The sequence below is a fragment of the Anomaloglossus baeobatrachus genome, chromosome 1, assembly GCF_048569485.1.
Source record: "Anomaloglossus baeobatrachus isolate aAnoBae1 chromosome 1, aAnoBae1.hap1, whole genome shotgun sequence".
NCBI classification, from domain to species: Eukaryota; Metazoa; Chordata; class Amphibia; order Anura; family Aromobatidae; genus Anomaloglossus; species Anomaloglossus baeobatrachus.
The window spans coordinates 647,698,104-647,719,379 of NC_134353.1; the positions used below are offsets into that span (position 1 = coordinate 647,698,104).

At 50.2% G+C, this 21,276-nt stretch overlaps 1 protein-coding gene across 1 annotated transcript in view; it reads left to right on the plus strand.

The window, feature by feature from the left end:
- The first annotated feature begins 15,375 nt into the window (after positions 1-15,375).
- The window catches only part of TTC5 (tetratricopeptide repeat domain 5), a 32,236-nt gene continuing 26,335 nt past the window's right edge, over positions 15,376-21,276 (plus strand). The window contains exons 1-2 of the mRNA XM_075341348.1: positions 15,376-15,486; positions 19,081-19,213. Coding sequence (XP_075197463.1) covers positions 15,436-15,486; positions 19,081-19,213 — 184 coding nt within the window. The 5' untranslated portion in view covers positions 15,376-15,435. The remainder of the gene's footprint in view (positions 15,487-19,080; positions 19,214-21,276) is intronic.

Sequence of the window (21,276 nt, forward strand, 5' to 3'; positions counted from 1 at the left end):
GTGTGTATAACATACAGTACAGAGAGGGGTGTGTGTACAGCTTACAGTACAGAGAGGGGTGTGTATAACATACAGTACAGAGGGGTGTTTGTGTAACATACAGTACAGAGAGGGGTGTGTATAACATACAGTACAGAGAGGGGTGTGTGTACAGCTTACAGTACAGAGAGGGGTGTGTATAACATACAGTACAGAGAGGGGTGTGTATAACATACAGTACAGAGGTGTGTATAACATACAGTACAGAGAGGGGTGTGTATAACACACAGTACAGAGAGGGGTGTGTATAACATACAGTACAGAGAGGGGTGTGTATAACATACAGTACAGAGGTGTGTATAACATACAGTACAGAGAGGGGTGTGTATAACACACAGTACAGAGAGGGGTGTGTATAACACACAGTACAGAGAGGGGTGTGTGTACAACATACAGTACAGAGAGGGGTGTGTATAACATACTGTACAGAGAGGGGTGTGTATATGTGGTGCCCCTGACCTGGTCAGGCACCACTGAGTACTGCACCCATGCTGGGGACAGTACAATACAGGTAATCCAGAAGGCTGACCGGGGTGTGGAACACAGGCGCATAGTGACCAGGTCTCACACATGTACCCATGAGAGGACCCCTGGGGATCCCAGGAGGGGGCAAGCCTTCACCTTCACTGGAATAGTGGAGGGGGTAGAGCCTCCATCTCCTCTCAAGGGGTGTGGTGGAGAGTCTGGTTGCTAGGTGGCGTAGGCAAGAACAGGAGAGGAGGGGCAGTGAGTCAGTTAGAGAGAGAACTCCATAGGGCTCAGGAAGGAGCAGACCTGTGGGGCTTGTGCTGTCTAACAGCGCCCGCGCAGTGGCTATTGACGGGGGAGAACGGTCAACTAGGAGTGCTACCTGAAAGCCAGCTTCAGCTAGGGAGTGCAACGGAGTGGGAAGTAAGGAGACTGCTAGAGAGCACCAGGCCCAACCGGGCGGCAGATCCCGAAGCGAGGATAGATCCACCTTTCCCTGCTAAACCTGCCGGTGTGGGGCTCTCAAAGCCCACACCACAACACCACAAAAGCCGCAGCCACGTAACCACAGCGAGGGCCCATAGGTCACAGGAGGCAAGCAGCTGGAGTGGCCTGGTCCGGGGAACAAGCATACGGCGAACGAAGGGGAGAGAGAGGCTGCAGCATCTTCCCTGGGTGACCCCCATAGGGACTAAAAGTCGGGGTCACCCCAAACCACCAAGGGCTAAGGAAGGCGAGTCAGTAGTCACCCTCATAAAGTCAGCCTGAAGGATACCTGGTTCCCACCTGGTTCATCCCAGCTACGCCCGGGTTACTCACCCTGCCATCAAATGTGAGTAAAAACCCTAAAAGACATCCTGCCTGTGTGGTCATTCTGCGACTTGTGGTACTACAAACCTACACAGGGCCCTGGGGCTTGCCTCACTCTCAGGAGGCTACTACATCCGACTGCACCCACCATCAGCCCCAGGCGTCCCCTAACCTGCAGTGGCGGTCCCCACTGACCGCAATACTGAGAGTGGCGTCACGATCAAAACAGAAGATTTCCTACCAGTGACGGAGATCCAGCAACGTGGAGTCCCTGAAGGTAACGCACCGACACCGACACATCACTGGTGGGGCCTCACATCTGGCGTCACGAACAGGATAAGGACTAGACCTGTTCAGACAGGTGACCATGTGCCTGGGCGGTCCGCTTGAAAAATTGGAAGCGCCGCCATATTGCCACCATGAAAAGCGCGCTGAAAAACAACAGCAGCCCGCGCTGGAAGAAGTTACCGCCCACGAAGAGGTGTGGCTACCCAGAGATCCCCTGCAGAGTCCTGACCTCGCTGATGAAGAAAGCGGAAGCGTCCAGAGACGGCGGAGCAGAAGAGAAGCCAGCAGCTTGCTAGAGAAAATGGAGTCCAGACGCGGATACCCAGAACCAGGCACTGCTGCCTGGTGGTGCCGGGAGCTTGCTATCTTCTGCGACCAGCTGGAGGCCAGGATTGTGCGACGGCTCAGAGAAGAACGCACGGAGCTTCTGGAGATGGCGGCGGCGGTTCGGACCTACGAGGAGGGAGCCGCGCGACGCATGCCAGACCGAGCGGCGACGACGCAGACCCCGATGCTGCCACAGATGGGTGAGTCGAGTGATGCCCCGGCCAGCGCAAGTGCCCCGACCCCTGCTGCCACGCCCGCGGTCCCAGAAGAGGCGCCCGGCGCGGCGCCACCGGACCAGGCCGCAGCCACGCTAGATGCGGCCCGCCAAATCCAGGCCGCCGCAGCCATGCCCCGCCTGGCCCGCAAAGGTCCGACTACCACTGCGATACTGATCCGTGCCGCAGGTGTGACACTGACCCAGGCTGCCACCCTGCTGAGCCCAGTCCGCCAAGACCCCACCGCAGCAGCGACGCTCGTCCGCGCCGCAAGTGAGATGCTGAACCAGGCCGCAGCCCCGCCAGGTGCGGCCCGCCAAGCTCCGATCGCTGCAGCGACGTCCAGCCCGGCCTGCACAGAGCCCCCTGCAACAGCGACACTGATCCAGGCCGCCGCCATGCCAGGCGCGGCCCGCCAAGACCAGGCCGCCGCCATACAGGGCGCGGCCCGCCAAGACCAGGCCCCCGCCATGCCAGGCGCGGCCCGCCAAGACCAGGCCGCCGCCATACAGGGCGCGGCCCGCCAAGACCAGGCCGCCGCCATGCCAGGCGCGGCCCGCCAAGACCAGGCCGCCGCCATACAGGGCGCGGCCCGCCAAGAGATTGCATCACTATTTTCCCCGGCCTGCAAGGCCAGAGCAGACACCGCTCCCCAGTCCAAAGAGGTCCCTGCTAGGAAGACCCTGATAGGAGAGGACCCCGAATACTGGAAGCTGAAGGCTGACCTAGAGGCCCAGTTCCCACAAGAGATGGTGGATCGGTATCTGCTCCCTCCGTATACCCCCAAGGAGATTCAGGCAACCCCTGCAGCTGCGCCGGAGAGTCCACCGCCTGGGCCAGCTGAAGAACACTCATCCCCAACGCTGCCACAACCAGAGTGCAGCGAAGAACTAAGGGGGAGGGGAGGCCAGGAAGCTGAGGGGCTGACTCCGACTCCAGTGCCACCAGCAGTGGACCCATACCCAGAGCCAGAGATGCTGCCCTATTCTCGCTGGGATGAGGAAGACCTGACCCCGTCTGCTGACGAAGATCAGCCCAAAGACCTCACCTGGGAGCCTGCAGGCATGAACCCAGCCCGCAAGACACGGCGCAGCAGAGCAAAGTATCCTCCAACACCACAGTCTCCAGAGCAGAGAGAAGTCACAGCCAGAGACCTGCAAGAAAAACGAGCCCTGAGAAGATCCAAAGCCCAGGTCAGAGGACCCCTTTGCAGAGGAGTTGTGGAGGACTTCAATTTGAAAAGCGGATACGGCTTTATTGTAGCAAGAGGAATAAAAGAGGGCATATTTGTGAATCGGAGAGATGTTCAAGCCCACCTGCCCAGAGGACATTCAGGCAGAAATTTGAAAATTGGAGACGCAGTACAGTTCACCTTGCATCAAGGAGAAAGGGGCTACTATGCCTTAGACGTAGCACCATGTCCCAAAGAAGAAAGAAAAGACAGAGATAAAGAAACAGATGCAGAAAAGGAAACAGATGAAGATCTAGAAAGAAAAGACAAAGAGCCTACAGATGAAACTACCTCAGAGGATGACAAGGAGCAAGAAAACAGCAGGTGCCGTAGCCCAATAGGCCAAAGCCCTGGTACCGAGGAGTAAAGTAAAGAAAGAAGTACCGAAAGTTTGACCAGTTTGACAAGTTGAAAAGTTTGCAACGTTATTGTTTAAGCATGTGCCCACAAAAACTATTGTGAGAAATAAACTTTAAGGCTATGAACTTGCTATAGCCACAAACTCTCGCAGTGTAAATAGTTACACCAGTGGCACCGCCACCAGAGCCAGCCTGTTTAGGGGCTTGGCTCGTCTGCAACCAGGAGGAGTCCGTCCGTATATAGGGCCTTGGCTCACTTGCGACCAGAGAGCACGCCTGTTTATGGGGCCTTGGCTCACCACCACAAAGAGGGTACCTGGTCAGCACCAACTGTGGAGGCCGCCTCTACATCCTGCCAGAAGGGGCTGAAGGCGCGGATCCACCAGGCCAGGTAGACCCTGAAACCACCAGCCCATGAAAGCCGCCTCTACATCCTGCCAGAAGTGGCTGAAGTCGCGGCCAACGGGAGAGGAAGATTGGAGGAAAGGTCTGGGGAAACGGATGGCCCAGACCTGGTTACCAACAGGACCGGTGACCTGCCTCCTGAGAGGGTTTTGGGTGGGTTAACGGACTTGTGGGTGGAGGGTGGTGATGTCTGATACCTGGTGGTTTTAAAAATGTTTTACATGTTTTAATGTTTTATGCATTTTAAAATGTTGTCTTGCAGCCCGAGGACGTGCTGGTGATAACTAAGGGGGAATGTGGCGCCCCTGACCTGGTCAGGCACCACTGAGTACTGCACCCATGCTGGGGACAGTACAATACAGGTAATCCAGAAGGCTGACCGGGGTGTGGAACACAGGCGCATAGTGACCAGGTCTCACACATGTACCCATGAGAGGACCCCTGGGGATCCCAGGAGGGGGCAAGCCTTCACCTTCACTGGAATAGTGGAGGGGGTAGAGCCTCCATCTCCTCTCAAGGGGTGTGGTGGAGAGTCTGGTTGCTAGGTGGCGTAGGCAAGAACAGGAGAGGAGGGGCAGTGAGTCAGTTAGAGAGAGAACTCCATAGGGCTCAGGAAGGAGCAGACCTGTGGGGCTTGTGCTGTCTAACAGCGCCCGCGCAGTGGCTATTGACGGGGGAGAACGGTCAACTAGGAGTGCTACCTGAAAGCCAGCTTCAGCTAGGGAGTGCAACGGAGTGGGAAGTAAGGAGACTGCTAGAGAGCACCAGGCCCAACCGGGCGGCAGATCCCGAAGCGAGGATAGATCCACCTTTCCCTGCTAAACCTGCCGGTGTGGGGCTCTCAAAGCCCACACCACAACACCACAAAAGCCGCAGCCACGTAACCACAGCGAGGGCCCATAGGTCACAGGAGGCAAGCAGCTGGAGTGGCCTGGTCCGGGGAACAAGCATACGGCGAACGAAGGGGAGAGAGAGGCTGCAGCATCTTCCCTGGGTGACCCCCATAGGGACTAAAAGTCGGGGTCACCCCAAACCACCAAGGGCTAAGGAAGGCGAGTCAGTAGTCACCCTCATAAAGTCAGCCTGAAGGATACCTGGTTCCCACCTGGTTCATCCCAGCTACGCCCGGGTTACTCACCCTGCCATCAAATGTGAGTAAAAACCCTAAAAGACATCCTGCCTGTGTGGTCATTCTGCGACTTGTGGTACTACAAACCTACACAGGGCCCTGGGGCTTGCCTCACTCTCAGGAGGCTACTACATCCGACTGCACCCACCATCAGCCCCAGGCGTCCCCTAACCTGCAGTGGCGGTCCCCACTGACCGCAATACTGAGAGTGGCGTCACGATCAAAACAGAAGATTTCCTACCAGTGACGGAGATCCAGCAACGTGGAGTCCCTGAAGGTAACGCACCGACACCGACACATCACTGGTGGGGCCTCACATCTGGCGTCACGAACAGGATAAGGACTAGACCTGTTCAGACAGGTGACCATGTGCCTGGGCGGTCCGCTTGAAAAATTGGAAGCGCCGCCATATTGCCACCATGAAAAGCGCGCTGAAAAACAACAGCAGCCCGCGCTGGAAGAAGTTACCGCCCACGAAGAGGTGTGGCTACCCAGAGATCCCCTGCAGAGTCCTGACCTCGCTGATGAAGAAAGCGGAAGCGTCCAGAGACGGCGGAGCAGAAGAGAAGCCAGCAGCTTGCTAGAGAAAATGGAGTCCAGACGCGGATACCCAGAACCAGGCACTGCTGCCTGGTGGTGCCGGGAGCTTGCTATCTTCTGCGACCAGCTGGAGGCCAGGATTGTGCGACGGCTCAGAGAAGAACGCACGGAGCTTCTGGAGATGGCGGCGGCGGTTCGGACCTACGAGGAGGGAGCCGCGCGACGCATGCCAGACCGAGCGGCGACGACGCAGACCCCGATGCTGCCACAGATGGGTGAGTCGAGTGATGCCCCGGCCAGCGCAAGTGCCCCGACCCCTGCTGCCACGCCCGCGGTCCCAGAAGAGGCGCCCGGCGCGGCGCCACCGGACCAGGCCGCAGCCACGCTAGATGCGGCCCGCCAAATCCAGGCCGCCGCAGCCATGCCCCGCCTGGCCCGCAAAGGTCCGACTACCACTGCGATACTGATCCGTGCCGCAGGTGTGACACTGACCCAGGCTGCCACCCTGCTGAGCCCAGTCCGCCAAGACCCCACCGCAGCAGCGACGCTCGTCCGCGCCGCAAGTGAGATGCTGAACCAGGCCGCAGCCCCGCCAGGTGCGGCCCGCCAAGCTCCGATCGCTGCAGCGACGTCCAGCCCGGCCTGCACAGAGCCCCCTGCAACAGCGACACTGATCCAGGCCGCCGCCATGCCAGGCGCGGCCCGCCAAGACCAGGCCGCCGCCATACAGGGCGCGGCCCGCCAAGACCAGGCCCCCGCCATGCCAGGCGCGGCCCGCCAAGACCAGGCCGCCGCCATACAGGGCGCGGCCCGCCAAGACCAGGCCGCCGCCATGCCAGGCGCGGCCCGCCAAGACCAGGCCGCCGCCATACAGGGCGCGGCCCGCCAAGAGATTGCATCACTATTTTCCCCGGCCTGCAAGGCCAGAGCAGACACCGCTCCCCAGTCCAAAGAGGTCCCTGCTAGGAAGACCCTGATAGGAGAGGACCCCGAATACTGGAAGCTGAAGGCTGACCTAGAGGCCCAGTTCCCACAAGAGATGGTGGATCGGTATCTGCTCCCTCCGTATACCCCCAAGGAGATTCAGGCAACCCCTGCAGCTGCGCCGGAGAGTCCACCGCCTGGGCCAGCTGAAGAACACTCATCCCCAACGCTGCCACAACCAGAGTGCAGCGAAGAACTAAGGGGGAGGGGAGGCCAGGAAGCTGAGGGGCTGACTCCGACTCCAGTGCCACCAGCAGTGGACCCATACCCAGAGCCAGAGATGCTGCCCTATTCTCGCTGGGATGAGGAAGACCTGACCCCGTCTGCTGACGAAGATCAGCCCAAAGACCTCACCTGGGAGCCTGCAGGCATGAACCCAGCCCGCAAGACACGGCGCAGCAGAGCAAAGTATCCTCCAACACCACAGTCTCCAGAGCAGAGAGAAGTCACAGCCAGAGACCTGCAAGAAAAACGAGCCCTGAGAAGATCCAAAGCCCAGGTCAGAGGACCCCTTTGCAGAGGAGTTGTGGAGGACTTCAATTTGAAAAGCGGATACGGCTTTATTGTAGCAAGAGGAATAAAAGAGGGCATATTTGTGAATCGGAGAGATGTTCAAGCCCACCTGCCCAGAGGACATTCAGGCAGAAATTTGAAAATTGGAGACGCAGTACAGTTCACCTTGCATCAAGGAGAAAGGGGCTACTATGCCTTAGACGTAGCACCATGTCCCAAAGAAGAAAGAAAAGACAGAGATAAAGAAACAGATGCAGAAAAGGAAACAGATGAAGATCTAGAAAGAAAAGACAAAGAGCCTACAGATGAAACTACCTCAGAGGATGACAAGGAGCAAGAAAACAGCAGGTGCCGTAGCCCAATAGGCCAAAGCCCTGGTACCGAGGAGTAAAGTAAAGAAAGAAGTACCGAAAGTTTGACCAGTTTGACAAGTTGAAAAGTTTGCAACGTTATTGTTTAAGCATGTGCCCACAAAAACTATTGTGAGAAATAAACTTTAAGGCTATGAACTTGCTATAGCCACAAACTCTCGCAGTGTAAATAGTTACACCAGTGGCACCGCCACCAGAGCCAGCCTGTTTAGGGGCTTGGCTCGTCTGCAACCAGGAGGAGTCCGTCCGTATATAGGGCCTTGGCTCACTTGCGACCAGAGAGCACGCCTGTTTATGGGGCCTTGGCTCACCACCACAAAGAGGGTACCTGGTCAGCACCAACTGTGGAGGCCGCCTCTACATCCTGCCAGAAGGGGCTGAAGGCGCGGATCCACCAGGCCAGGTAGACCCTGAAACCACCAGCCCATGAAAGCCGCCTCTACATCCTGCCAGAAGTGGCTGAAGTCGCGGCCAACGGGAGAGGAAGATTGGAGGAAAGGTCTGGGGAAACGGATGGCCCAGACCTGGTTACCAACAGGACCGGTGACCTGCCTCCTGAGAGGGTTTTGGGTGGGTTAACGGACTTGTGGGTGGAGGGTGGTGATGTCTGATACCTGGTGGTTTTAAAAATGTTTTACATGTTTTAATGTTTTATGCATTTTAAAATGTTGTCTTGCAGCCCGAGGACGTGCTGGTGATAACTAAGGGGGAATGTGGCGCCCCTGACCTGGTCAGGCACCACTGAGTACTGCACCCATGCTGGGGACAGTACAATACAGGTAATCCAGAAGGCTGACCGGGGTGTGGAACACAGGCGCATAGTGACCAGGTCTCACACATGTACCCATGAGAGGACCCCTGGGGATCCCAGGAGGGGGCAAGCCTTCACCTTCACTGGAATAGTGGAGGGGGTAGAGCCTCCATCTCCTCTCAAGGGGTGTGGTGGAGAGTCTGGTTGCTAGGTGGCGTAGGCAAGAACAGGAGAGGAGGGGCAGTGAGTCAGTTAGAGAGAGAACTCCATAGGGCTCAGGAAGGAGCAGACCTGTGGGGCTTGTGCTGTCTAACAGCGCCCGCGCAGTGGCTATTGACGGGGGAGAACGGTCAACTAGGAGTGCTACCTGAAAGCCAGCTTCAGCTAGGGAGTGCAACGGAGTGGGAAGTAAGGAGACTGCTAGAGAGCACCAGGCCCAACCGGGCGGCAGATCCCGAAGCGAGGATAGATCCACCTTTCCCTGCTAAACCTGCCGGTGTGGGGCTCTCAAAGCCCACACCACAACACCACAAAAGCCGCAGCCACGTAACCACAGCGAGGGCCCATAGGTCACAGGAGGCAAGCAGCTGGAGTGGCCTGGTCCGGGGAACAAGCATACGGCGAACGAAGGGGAGAGAGAGGCTGCAGCATCTTCCCTGGGTGACCCCCATAGGGACTAAAAGTCGGGGTCACCCCAAACCACCAAGGGCTAAGGAAGGCGAGTCAGTAGTCACCCTCATAAAGTCAGCCTGAAGGATACCTGGTTCCCACCTGGTTCATCCCAGCTACGCCCGGGTTACTCACCCTGCCATCAAATGTGAGTAAAAACCCTAAAAGACATCCTGCCTGTGTGGTCATTCTGCGACTTGTGGTACTACAAACCTACACAGGGCCCTGGGGCTTGCCTCACTCTCAGGAGGCTACTACATCCGACTGCACCCACCATCAGCCCCAGGCGTCCCCTAACCTGCAGTGGCGGTCCCCACTGACCGCAATACTGAGAGTGGCGTCACGATCAAAACAGAAGATTTCCTACCAGTGACGGAGATCCAGCAACGTGGAGTCCCTGAAGGTAACGCACCGACACCGACACATCACTGGTGGGGCCTCACATATAACATACAGTACAGAGGGGTGTGTATAACATACAGTACAGAGAGGGGTGTGTGTACAGCTTACAGTACAGAGAGGGGTGTGTATAACATACAGTACAGAGGGGTGTTTGTGTAACATACAGTACAGAGAGGGGTGTGTATAACATACAGTACAGAGAGGGGTGTGTGTACAGCTTACAGTACAGAGAGGGGTGTGTATAACATACAGTACAGAGAGGGGTGTGTGTACAGCTTACAGTACAGAGAGGGGTGTGCATAACATACAGTACAGAGAGGGGTGTATATAACATACAGTACAGAGGTGTGTATAACATACAGTACAGAGAGGGGTGTGTATAACATACAGTACAGAGAGGGGTGTGTATTACATACAGTACAGAGGTGTGTATAACATACAGTACAGAGAAGGGTGTGTATAACATACAGTACAGACTACAGAGGTGTGTATAACACACAGTACAGAGAGGGGTGTGTATAACATACAGTACAGAGAGGGGTGTGTATAACATACCGTACAGAGAGTGGTGTGTATAACACACAGTACAGAGAGGGGTGTGTATAACACACAGTACAGAGAGGGGTACACAGTACAGAGAGGGGTGTGTGTACAACATACAGTACAGAGAGGGGTGTGTATAACATACAGTACAGAGAGGGGTGTGTATAACATACAGTACAGAGAGGGGTGTGTATAACATACAGTACAGAGAGGGGTGTGTGTACAACATACAGTACAGAGAGGGGTGTGTATAACATACAGTACAGAGAGGGGTGTGTATAACATACAGTACAGAGAGGGGTGTGTATAACATACAGTACAGAGAGGGGTGTGTATAACATACAGTACAGAGAGGGGTGTGTGTACAGCTTACAGTACAGAGAGGGGTGTGTATAACATACAGTACAGAGAGGGGTGTGTGTACAGCTTACAGTACAGAGAGAGTGTGTATAACATACAGTACAGAGGGGTGTGTGTATAACATACAGTACAGAGAGGGGTGTGTATAACATACAGTACAGAGAGGGGTGTGTATAACATACAGTACAGAGGTGTGTATAACATACAGTACAGAGAGGGGTGTGTATAACATACAGTACAGAGAGGGGTGTGTATAACATACAGTACAGAGAGGGGTGTGTATTACATACAGTACAGAGAGGGGTGTGTATTACATACAGTACACAGGTGTGTATAACATACAGTACAGAGAGGGGTGTGTATAACATACAGTACAGACTACAGAGGTGTGTATAACACACAGTACAGAGAGGGGTGTGTATAACATACAGTACAGAGAGGGGTGTGTATAACATACCGTACAGAGAGGGGTGTGTATAACACACAGTACAGAGAGGGGTGTGTATAACACACAGTACAGAGAGGGGTACACAGTACAGAGAGGGGTGTGTGTACAACATACAGTACAGAGAGGGGTGTGTATAACATACAGTACAGAGAGGGGTGTGTATAACATACAGTACAGAGAGGGGTGTGTATAACATACAGTACAGAGAGGGGTGTGTGTACAACATACAGTACAGAGAGGGGTGTGTATAACATACAGTACAGAGAGGGGTGTGTATAACATACAGTACAGAGAGGGGTGTGTATAACATACAGTACAGAGAGGGGTGTGTATAACATACAGTACAGAGAGGGGTGTGTGTACAGCTTACAGTACAGAGAGAGGTGTGTGTACAGCTTACAGTACAGAGAGGGGTGTGTATAACATACAGTACAGAGAGGGGTGTGTGTACAGCTTACAGTACAGAGAGGGGTGTGTATAACATACAGTACAGAGGGGTGTGTGTATAACATACAGTACAGAGAGGGGTGTGTATAACATACAGTACAGAGAGGGGTGTGTACAACATACAGTACAGAGAGGGGTGTGTATAACATACAGTACAGAGAGGGGTGTGTATAACATACAGTACAGAGAGGGGTGTGTATAACATACAGTACAGAGAGGGGTGTGTATAACATACAGTACAGAGAGGGGTGTGTATAACACACAGTACAGAGAGGGGTGTGTATAACATACAGTACAGAGAGGGGTGTGTATAACATACAGTACAGAGAGGGGTGTGTGTACAACATACAGTACAGAGGGGTGTGTATAACATACAGTACAGAGAGGGGTGTGTATAACATACAGTACAGAGAGGGGTGTGTATAACATACAGTACAGAGAGGGGTGTGTATAACATACAGTACAGAGAGGGGTGTGTGTACAACATACAGTACAGAGGGGTGTGTATAACATACAGTACAGAGAGGGGTGTGTATAACATACAGTATAGAGAGGGGTGTGTATAACATACAGTACAGAGAGGGGTGTGTATAACACACAGTACAGAGAGGGGTGTGTATAACATACAGTACAGAGAGGGGTGTGTGTACAACATACAGTACAGAGGGGTGTGTATAACATACAGTACAGAGAGGGGTGTGTATAACATACAGTACAGAGAGGGGTGTGTATAACATACAGTACAGAGAGGGGTGTGTATAACATACAGTACAGAGAGGGGTGTGTGTACAACATACAGTACAGAGGGGTGTGTATAACATACAGTACAGAGAGGGGTGTGTATAACATACAGTACAGAGAGGGGTGTGTATAACATACAGTACAGAGAGGGGTGTGTATAACACACAGTACAGAGAGGGGTGTGTATAACATACAGTACAGAGGGGTGTGTATAACATACAGTACAGAGGGGTGTGTGTATAACATACAGTACAGAGAGGGGTGTGTATAACATACAGTACAGAGAGGGGTGTGTGTACTGCTTACAGTACAGAGGTATGTACAACATACAGTGCAGAGGGGTGTGTGTATAACATACAGTACAGAGAGGGGTGTGTATAACATACAGTACAGAGAGGGGTGTGTATAACATACAGTACAGAGGGGTGTGTATAACATACAGTACAGAGGGGTGTGTATAACATACAGTACAGAGAGGGGTGTGTATAACACAGTACAGAGAGGGGTGTGTATAACATACAGTACAGAGGGGTGTGTATAACATACAGTACAGAGGGGTGTGTATAACATACAGTACAGAGGGGTGTGTGTATAACATACAGTACAGAGAGGGGTGTGTATAACATACAGTACAGAGAGGGGTGTGTATAACACAGTACAGAGAGGGGTGTGTATAACATACAGTACAGAGGGGTGTGTATAACATACAGTACAGAGGGGTGTGTATAACTTACAGTACAGAGAGGGGTGTGTATAACATACAGTACAGAGGGGTGTGTATAACATACAGTACAGAGAGGGGTGTGTATAACATACAGTACAGAGGGGTGTGTATAACATACAGTACAGAGGGGTGTGTGTATAACATACAGTACAGAGAGGGGTGTGTATAACATACAGTACAGAGAGGGGTGTGTATAACATACAGTACAGAGGGGTGTGTATAACATACAGTACAGAGGGGTGTGTGTATAACATACAGTACAGAGGGGTGTGTGTATAACATACAGTACAGAGGGGTGTGTGTATAACATACAGTACAGAGGGGTGTGTATAACATACAGTACAGAGGGGTGTGTGTATAACATACAGTACAGAGGGGTGTGTGTATAACATACAGTACAGAGAGGGGTGTGTATAACACAGTACAGAGAGGGGTGTGTATAACATACAGTACAGAGGGGTGTGTATAACATACAGTACAGAGGGGTGTGTGTATAACATACAGTACAGAGAGGGGTGTGTATAACATACAGTACAGAGAGGGGTGTGTATAACATACAGTACAGAGAGGGGTGTGTATAACATACAGTACAGAGGGGTGTGTATAACATACAGTACAGAGAGGGGTGTGTATAACATACAGTACAGAGAGGGGTGTGTATAACATACAGTACAGAGGGGTGTGTATAACACACAGTACAGAGAGGGGTGTGTATAACATACAGTACAGAGGGGTGTGTATAACTTACAGTACAGAGAGGGGTGTGTATAACATACAGTACAGAGGGGTGTGTATAACATACAGTACAGAGAGGGGTGTGTATAACATACAGTACAGAGAGGGGTGTGTGTACTGCTTACAGTACAGAGGTATGTACAACATACAGTGCAGAGGGGTGTGTGTGTGTACAACATAGGTGTGTGCGGCTACAGTACAGACTACAGAGGAGTGTATACAACGAACATACAGTGTACACTAGTGATGGGTAGTTCGTGAGTGAGTAGTTCAAAATGAACTACTCCTCAGAGTGAACTAGTTCATCTAGTTCACCATCCTGACAGAGATTAGTTCATTATGAACTAAACAGAAAGTGTGAGGAGACAGAGATCCACTACAGCTCCAGGAGGCTCCTGCTCTCACACTGGCTCTATATAACTCCGGATGCTGGAAAAGGAGGTAGTAAAACACTAGATCACACATCAAATACAAATAGTAATAATAAAAACTGAAATTGCAGAGTAGACAAGACACTGCTCATATGTGTGTATGAGAGAGCGTGTTTCTGTGTGTGTTTCTGGGCTCAGTGAGATGCATCAGACTGAACTAGGCTGCTCTGATTCATTCTCAATACAACATTTAGTTCAGCAGCTCATATAGTTCATTTAGTTCACAGGTCACATGATGCATTTCCTGTCAGCTCCTCCAGAGAGATACTGAACTAAATGAACTAATCTTTTGAACTAAACAGCAGTGTGAGGAGACAGAGTGATCCTCTACAGCTCCAGGAGGCTCCTGCTCTCACACTGGCTCCTTATAGCTCCTGATGCTGGAAAAGAAGGTAGTAAAACACTAGACCACACATCAAATACAAATAGAATAATAATAATAATAATAATAATAATAATAATAAAAACTGAAATTGCAGAGTAGACAGACACAGCTCATATGTGTGTATGAGAGAGAGTGGTTCTGTGTGTTTCATGCCCCTCACCTGTCTGTGATAGGATCACCCTCTTGTAGAGGAGCAGCCTCCTGTAGCCTAGATCAGTCTTGCTAAAATCTTTACCACTGGCTCATGTTGTGTTCTGAAAATGGTGGCTGCTGAACTGCTTCTCAGCTCGCTCATACACATTCATTATGAGTCAGTACTCTACACTACCACAGGGGGCGCTGCTGGGTTCGCTCATACACATTCATTATGAGTCAGTACTCTACACTACCACAGGGGGCGCTGCTGGGCTCCTCATACACAGTCATTATGAGTCAGTACTCTACACTACCACAGGGGGCGCTGCTGGGCTCCTCATACACATTGATTATGGGTCAGTACTCTACACTACCACAGGTGGCGCTGCTGGGCTCCTCATACACATTCATTATGAGTCAGTACTCTACACTACCACAGGGGGCGCTGCTGGGCTCCCTCATACACATTCATTATGAGTCAGTACTCTACACTACCACAGGGGGCGCTGCTGGGCTCCTCATACACAGTCATTATGAGTCAGTACTCTACACTACCACAGGGGGCGCTGCTGGGCTCCTCATACACATTCATTATGAGTCAGTACTCTACACTACCACAGGGGGCGCTGCTGGGCTCAGTGAGATGCATCAGACTGAACTAGACTGTCCTGATTCATTCTCAATACAACATTTAGTTCAGCAGCTCATATAGTTCATTTAGTTCACAGGTCACATGATGCATTTCCTATCAGCTCCTCCAGAGAAATACTGAACTAAATGAACTAAATGAACTAATCTTTTGAACTAATCTTTTCAGTGAACTAGTTCATGGTGAACTAATCACCAAAATGAACTAGATTTCCCATCACTAGTGTACACACACACTTCCGTGAAGCTCCTCCTCCCCACGTGACTGGTCACATGGTTATGACATCATCACAGGTCCTTTAGCCCAGAAGAGTTTGGTGTGTACTCTTCAGAAATTATGGCTGAAGGGGGAGTGGAGACCGAGGCTGACGTGAGGGGTCGGTTGCAGGTGGGTCCAGGCCACGGGGCAGAGCCCGTCATGTTCTCCGTGACCAGTAATGGCCGCTGCGCAGGGTGTGTTTGGTTCGGTCACTGTCTGCAGGCTCACACTGACCCATAGAGCGGCTGGCTATGAAGTGCTGCTGTGTGAGGCGTACGGCCGCTTCTTACTGGAGAGTTTCTGCGGTCTCTCTTTCACTTATTGTTTGTTGCTATAGCAACCCCGGCCGCTGGTAGTGATTGTGCAGAGGTGTAGGAGCAAACAACTCCTGTCAGGGCAGCACAGTGCCAAACATGGAGCATAGGAGCCAATCAGCGCCGGCGGTGCTGCTCCAGGGCCGCTGCTATAGACACCTCCTCCCCTCCCCTTGTGCTGCTTGTAATGAATAGCCCACATTGTCCACCAGGCAGAGCTCATGTGTTGTGTCCTCCACTTCTCATGGCAGCCAATTACAGGGTATTCCTAGAATAGGTATTCCTTAAGAATGGGATAGATAACTTTAGGATTGTCATCTGGAGAGTGGGGCTCCGAGTGCTGAGAACTGGTGGGGGCAGCGCTGAGCACGGCTGTTTCTGGTAGTCCCTTAGATAATGGAGCAGAGATGAGCACGGCGGATCTTGTACATTGGTCTGAGCATAGCCCTCCTCTGTTTCAGGTAGTCCCTTAGATAATGGAGCAGAGGTGAGCATGGCGGATCTTGTACATTGGTCTGAGCATAGCCCTCCTCTGTTTCAGGTAGTCCCATAGATTATGTAGCAGAGGTGAGCATGGCGGATCTTGTACTCTGGTCTGAGCACAGCCCCCCACTGTTTCCGGTAGTCCCTTAGATAATGGAGCAGAGGTGAGCATGGCGGATCTTGTACATTGGTCTGAGCATAGCCCTCCTCTGTTTCAGGTAGTCCCATAGATTATGTAGCAGAGGTGAGCATGGCGGATCTTGTACTCTGGTCTGAGCACAGCCCCCCACTGTTTCCGGTAGTCCCTTAGATAATGGAGCAGAGGTGAGCATGGCGGATCTTGTACATTGGTCTGAGCATAGCCCTCCTCTGTTTCAGGTAGTCCCATAGATTATGTAGCAGAGGTGAGCATGGCGGATCTTGTACTCTGGTCTCAGCATAGCCCTCCTCTGTCTCCGGTAGTCCCTTAGATAGTGGAGCAGAGGTGAGCACAGCGAATCTTGTTCTGTGGTCTGAGCATAGCCCTCCTCTGTCTCCAGTAGTCCCTTTAGATAATGGAGCAGAGGTGAGCACGGTGGATCTTGTACTCTGGTCTGAGCATAGTCCTCCTCTGTCTCCGATAATCCCATAGATTATGGAGCAGAGGTGAGCACGGCGGATCTTGTACTGTGGTCTGAGCATAGCCTTCCTCTGTCTCCAGTAGTCCCTTTAGATAATGGAGCAGAGGTGAGCACGGTGGATCTTGTACTCTGGTCTGAGCATAGTCCTCCTCTGTCTCCGATAATCCCATAGATTATGGAGCAGAGGTGAGCACGGCGGATCTTGTACTCTGGTCTGAGCATAGCCCTCCTCTGTTTCTGGTAGTCCCATAGATTATGGAGCAGCAATGAGCACGGCAGATTTTGTACTTAGACCAAATCAGTGGTATCTGATTTGCCCATGAAATTGCAGCATGCTGTAGTTTTTTTTCTTATCTCAAATTTCTATGAGAAAAACAAATGCAAATCAGCACTGCCCCATTACCTATCATTGGTCTGAGTGCTGTCTCTTCTGATATACAGTGTGTCCGTAAAGTAATGGTGCACTTTTGACCGGTCACAGGAAAGCAACAAAAGACGATAGAAATGTGAAATCTGCACCAAATAAAAGAAAAACGCTCCCAGTTTCATACCTATTCATGCGCACATGCTGCCACGTCATCCTATAGAAGCTGGGAGGGTTTCCTTTTATTTGGTGCAGATTTCACATTTACATCGTCTTTTGTTACTTTCCTGTGACCGGTCAAAAGTGCACCATTACTTTACGGACACACTGTATACGGCCCTAACAAGCTTCTTTAATTGTGTTTTTCCTGTTGGTTTTTCGTTTTTTTACCCTTTTATTTGATGCATTTTTGATGCAGATTTGAAGTAGCGGCTGTTTAAACTTGCCAGCCAGCCAGTATTGCAATGCTGTTAACCTGCAGATTAATCCTGTGTGTGCTGGTAAAATCCATTTTAAAAAGGTGACAGATTCTCTTTAAAGAAATAATTAAAAACATTAAAAAGATGCTGTTTCAAATCTGCATTAAAAATGCATCAAATAAAGGGTAAAATGCAAAAAAAAAACCCCACAAAGCAAAAATGCAATAATAAGAGAACATTATTCTGTATTTCTTGATGTTACCCTGAAATGGTAGTGTTGTGATTCACCTTACCTGTGGATAGGTGGAGAACTAGTTACGTTAGGACAACCCCTTTAAGGCTGCTTTCACACTACTTTTTTTTTTTAACATGCGTCATGAACGTTTTTTTGCTGTAAGGCTATGTTCACACTAGAAAAATGATTTTTCTTAAGAAATTTCTTAAGAGTGCACCTGTGTTAAAAAACGCACCAAAAACGCACCTGCGTTTTTGCCGCGTTTTTGGTGCGTTTTTGGTGCGTTTTCGGTCCGTTTTTGGTGCGTTTTTACCGCTGGTTGCTCCCTGCGTTATTGTGCCAATTATCTATGGCAAAAAACGCAGTAAGCTGCAGAAAAGAAGTGACATGCTCATTCTTTTTTTTAAGAAAATCTACTGAAAGAATTTTCTTAAGAAAAAAACGCAGTGTGTGCACAGCTAATTTATTTTGCCATAGGTTTTGCTGGGGAATGTCTGCAGAAAGGTTACAAGAATTTCTCAAGAAATTTCTGCAGCAAAAACGGACCCAAAACGCAGGTAAAAAACGCAGTGTGTGAACATAGCCTAAAAGTGGATCCTGTTTTTACAAAGAAAAACGCATGCAAACGCATGTGTTATTTTGCAGGATCCTGTCACTTGAAGTTTATGGGCGGGCATTGAAGTCATGTGATCGGGAGTGAGGGGAACTGAATGTGATAGACTGGGAGCCGGCATCTGACAGCTGCGGATGCTGGTAACCAAGGTAAACATCGGGTAACTAAGCGAAGTGCTTTGCTTGGATACCCGATATTTACCTTGGTTACGAGCGTCCACCACTCTCAGGCGGGGGAGAGAGAGAGAGGAGTGGGAGGGGGAGAGTGAGACTGATCACGCCAGGCTGGTTTCTGGGCATGCTCAGTAGTGCAAGCAGGATCCTGTCTATCAGCATGCCAGCGTTCACATGCGTTTGCGTGCAGTATAGTCAGGATCCAGTGAAAAACAGTATTTCGACGCAGCTCAAAAACGCTACAAGTATAGTTTTTGAAAAAAGTTAAAAAAAACCTGCAAGTCGCTGGATCCTCACTATAACGCACGCAAACGCATGTGAACGCATGTTGATGCGAGTCCATTGCAAATGCATTGAAATGAAAACGCATTTGCACTGGATCCGTTTTTGCGTTAAAAAAAGTTCATGACGCATGTTATAAAAAACGTAGTGTGAAAGCAGCCTAATCTGTGATGCATATCTTGATGAATTTGTCTTATAGCAGCTACTTCTTCTATTGCAGGAACTAGTAGACAAACTGTATCTTTTCCGGGACCACTATTTTGAAACCCACAGTGTTGAAGATGCTATCCGAAAACAATATGACGTGAAGGAGGAAATGGAGAAAACCATCATTTTGATGGATGAGGCTGATGGTAACATAACACATTGTCTTCTGTCTGTACTATTTTTCTTGGTATCCTTTTTAATGCTCAGGCTATGTTTACACTTGCATTTTCAAAATTCCTTTTGTCTGTTACGTTTTCGGGAACATAAAGGATTAATATAAACAATGAATTTACTATATAAGTAATGCAAGCGGAGGCAGAGGGGCTCCATTCATTATGGGATATGTCTGGTTCTATCCATTTTTACAAACCCATTTCCAAAAAGTTACGATGCTGTGTAGAATATAAAGAAAACAAGAATGCAATGATTGGGAAATCTCATATCCAAGTTGTATTCAAAACAGAACTTAGAACGAATATCAGAAGGTGACAAGGTTGAGAAAAGGATCGAAAATGAAATAGTACTTATGAATAACATCATACAACGAGAGCGATCACTGGAGATAATGGTCAGAAGAATAGAAGGAACAATTTGATTAGGAAGATCAGCAACCCAATGGCTTGAAACAAGCAAGATAACGGCAGAGAAGATCCTGATTAACTTATTTAGGCTTGCACAAGATCAATCTTCCTACAGAACATTGATCCATCAAGTCGCAATGGCTCGAGATTGTGCTGATGGCCGTTAATAATATAATAACTTATGGATAACAGTTGAAGGGTCAATTTACATGATTGCGTATAAGAAGAACACGTTAGAGAGGCAGAGTCTCTCAGAAGCAAAGATGGTCAGAGGTTCACAAATTCTCAAAAACGGCGTATAAAATTATGAAACCATTTCAGAAAAATGTTCCTGAATTTAAAATTGCAAAGACTTTGAATAGCCTACCATTTACAGTACATAATATGAAATGATTCAGAGATTCTGGAGAAATCCATGTCCGGATTCACTGCATGAGCTCAGGAATACTTCCAGGAATCATGATCTGTGAACACTGTTCCCCGTGCAATCCACAAATGCAAGTAAAAACTGTATCTGGCAAAGGAGAATCCATATATCAACACAATCCAGAAACTGCGATCTTCTGTGGGCCAAAGCTCATTTCAAATGGACTGGGGCAAAATGGAAAACTGTTCTGTAGACAGATTAATCCAACTTGGAAAATCTTTAAGAAAACTACACAGACCATGTCCTGCCAACTTTAAAGGGTTTGCTACTACTTGGACAACCCCTTCCAATTCCCCATGTTTGGCCTCATTAAAATAAAAAAGCCTATATGTAAGTCGTGTACAGGGTGGGCTCCCCAGTATACAGCAAAACCACGCACCAGGAAAAGGACTCTAGGCAGTTGGATTGCTAAATGATTGTTTTACTTTACCAAAATAAAAAAAACATGCATAAAACAGAAAGAATAGAACAATATATTTACAGGGCCAAAAGCCTACACCCCTGTGCTGCGCCACTCGTAATGGCGATTTATGCCGCCTTCTCACCAACCTTTGCCTAACCAAGGGACTGTCTAAACAGTCGCCTAATACCTAGTAATCCCTCTGGATAGCAGGAGTAAAGGCCCCTTTACACACTGCAACATCATCGCTGTAACGTCATCGGTTTTGTGACGTAATAGCGACCTCCCCAGCGATATTGTAGTGTGTGAAACGCATCAGCGACCTGGCCCCCGCTGTGAGGTCGCTGATTGCTACAAATCTTTCAGGACCATTTTTGGTCCTTTTGTGTCCCTTTGTGTAGCATGCATCGGTGTGTTTGACACCGTTACAACGACTTCGTTAGCGACTTCCCTTTCAAATAGCTGCTTTGACACGTCCCCAATGACTAGCTAGGTCGTTCTGCAGGTCCGGGATCGCTAGAAAGTCTCTAAACGCTGCTGCGTCGTTGGCCAGGTATGCTTGTTTGACAGCTCACCAGCGACTCACCAGAGACTTTGTAGCGATCCCGGCCAGGTTGGGATCGCTGGTGGGATCGCTAGAAAGTCTCAGTGTGTAATGGGGCCTTAAGTGTGTGTGTGTGTGTGTGTGTGTGTGTGTGTGTGTGTGTATATAAACACACCCTACCAGTGGTGCAGCACAAGAGCTTACAACTAAAGGCCACGTCACACTTAGCAACATCGCTAGCAACATCGCTGCTAAGG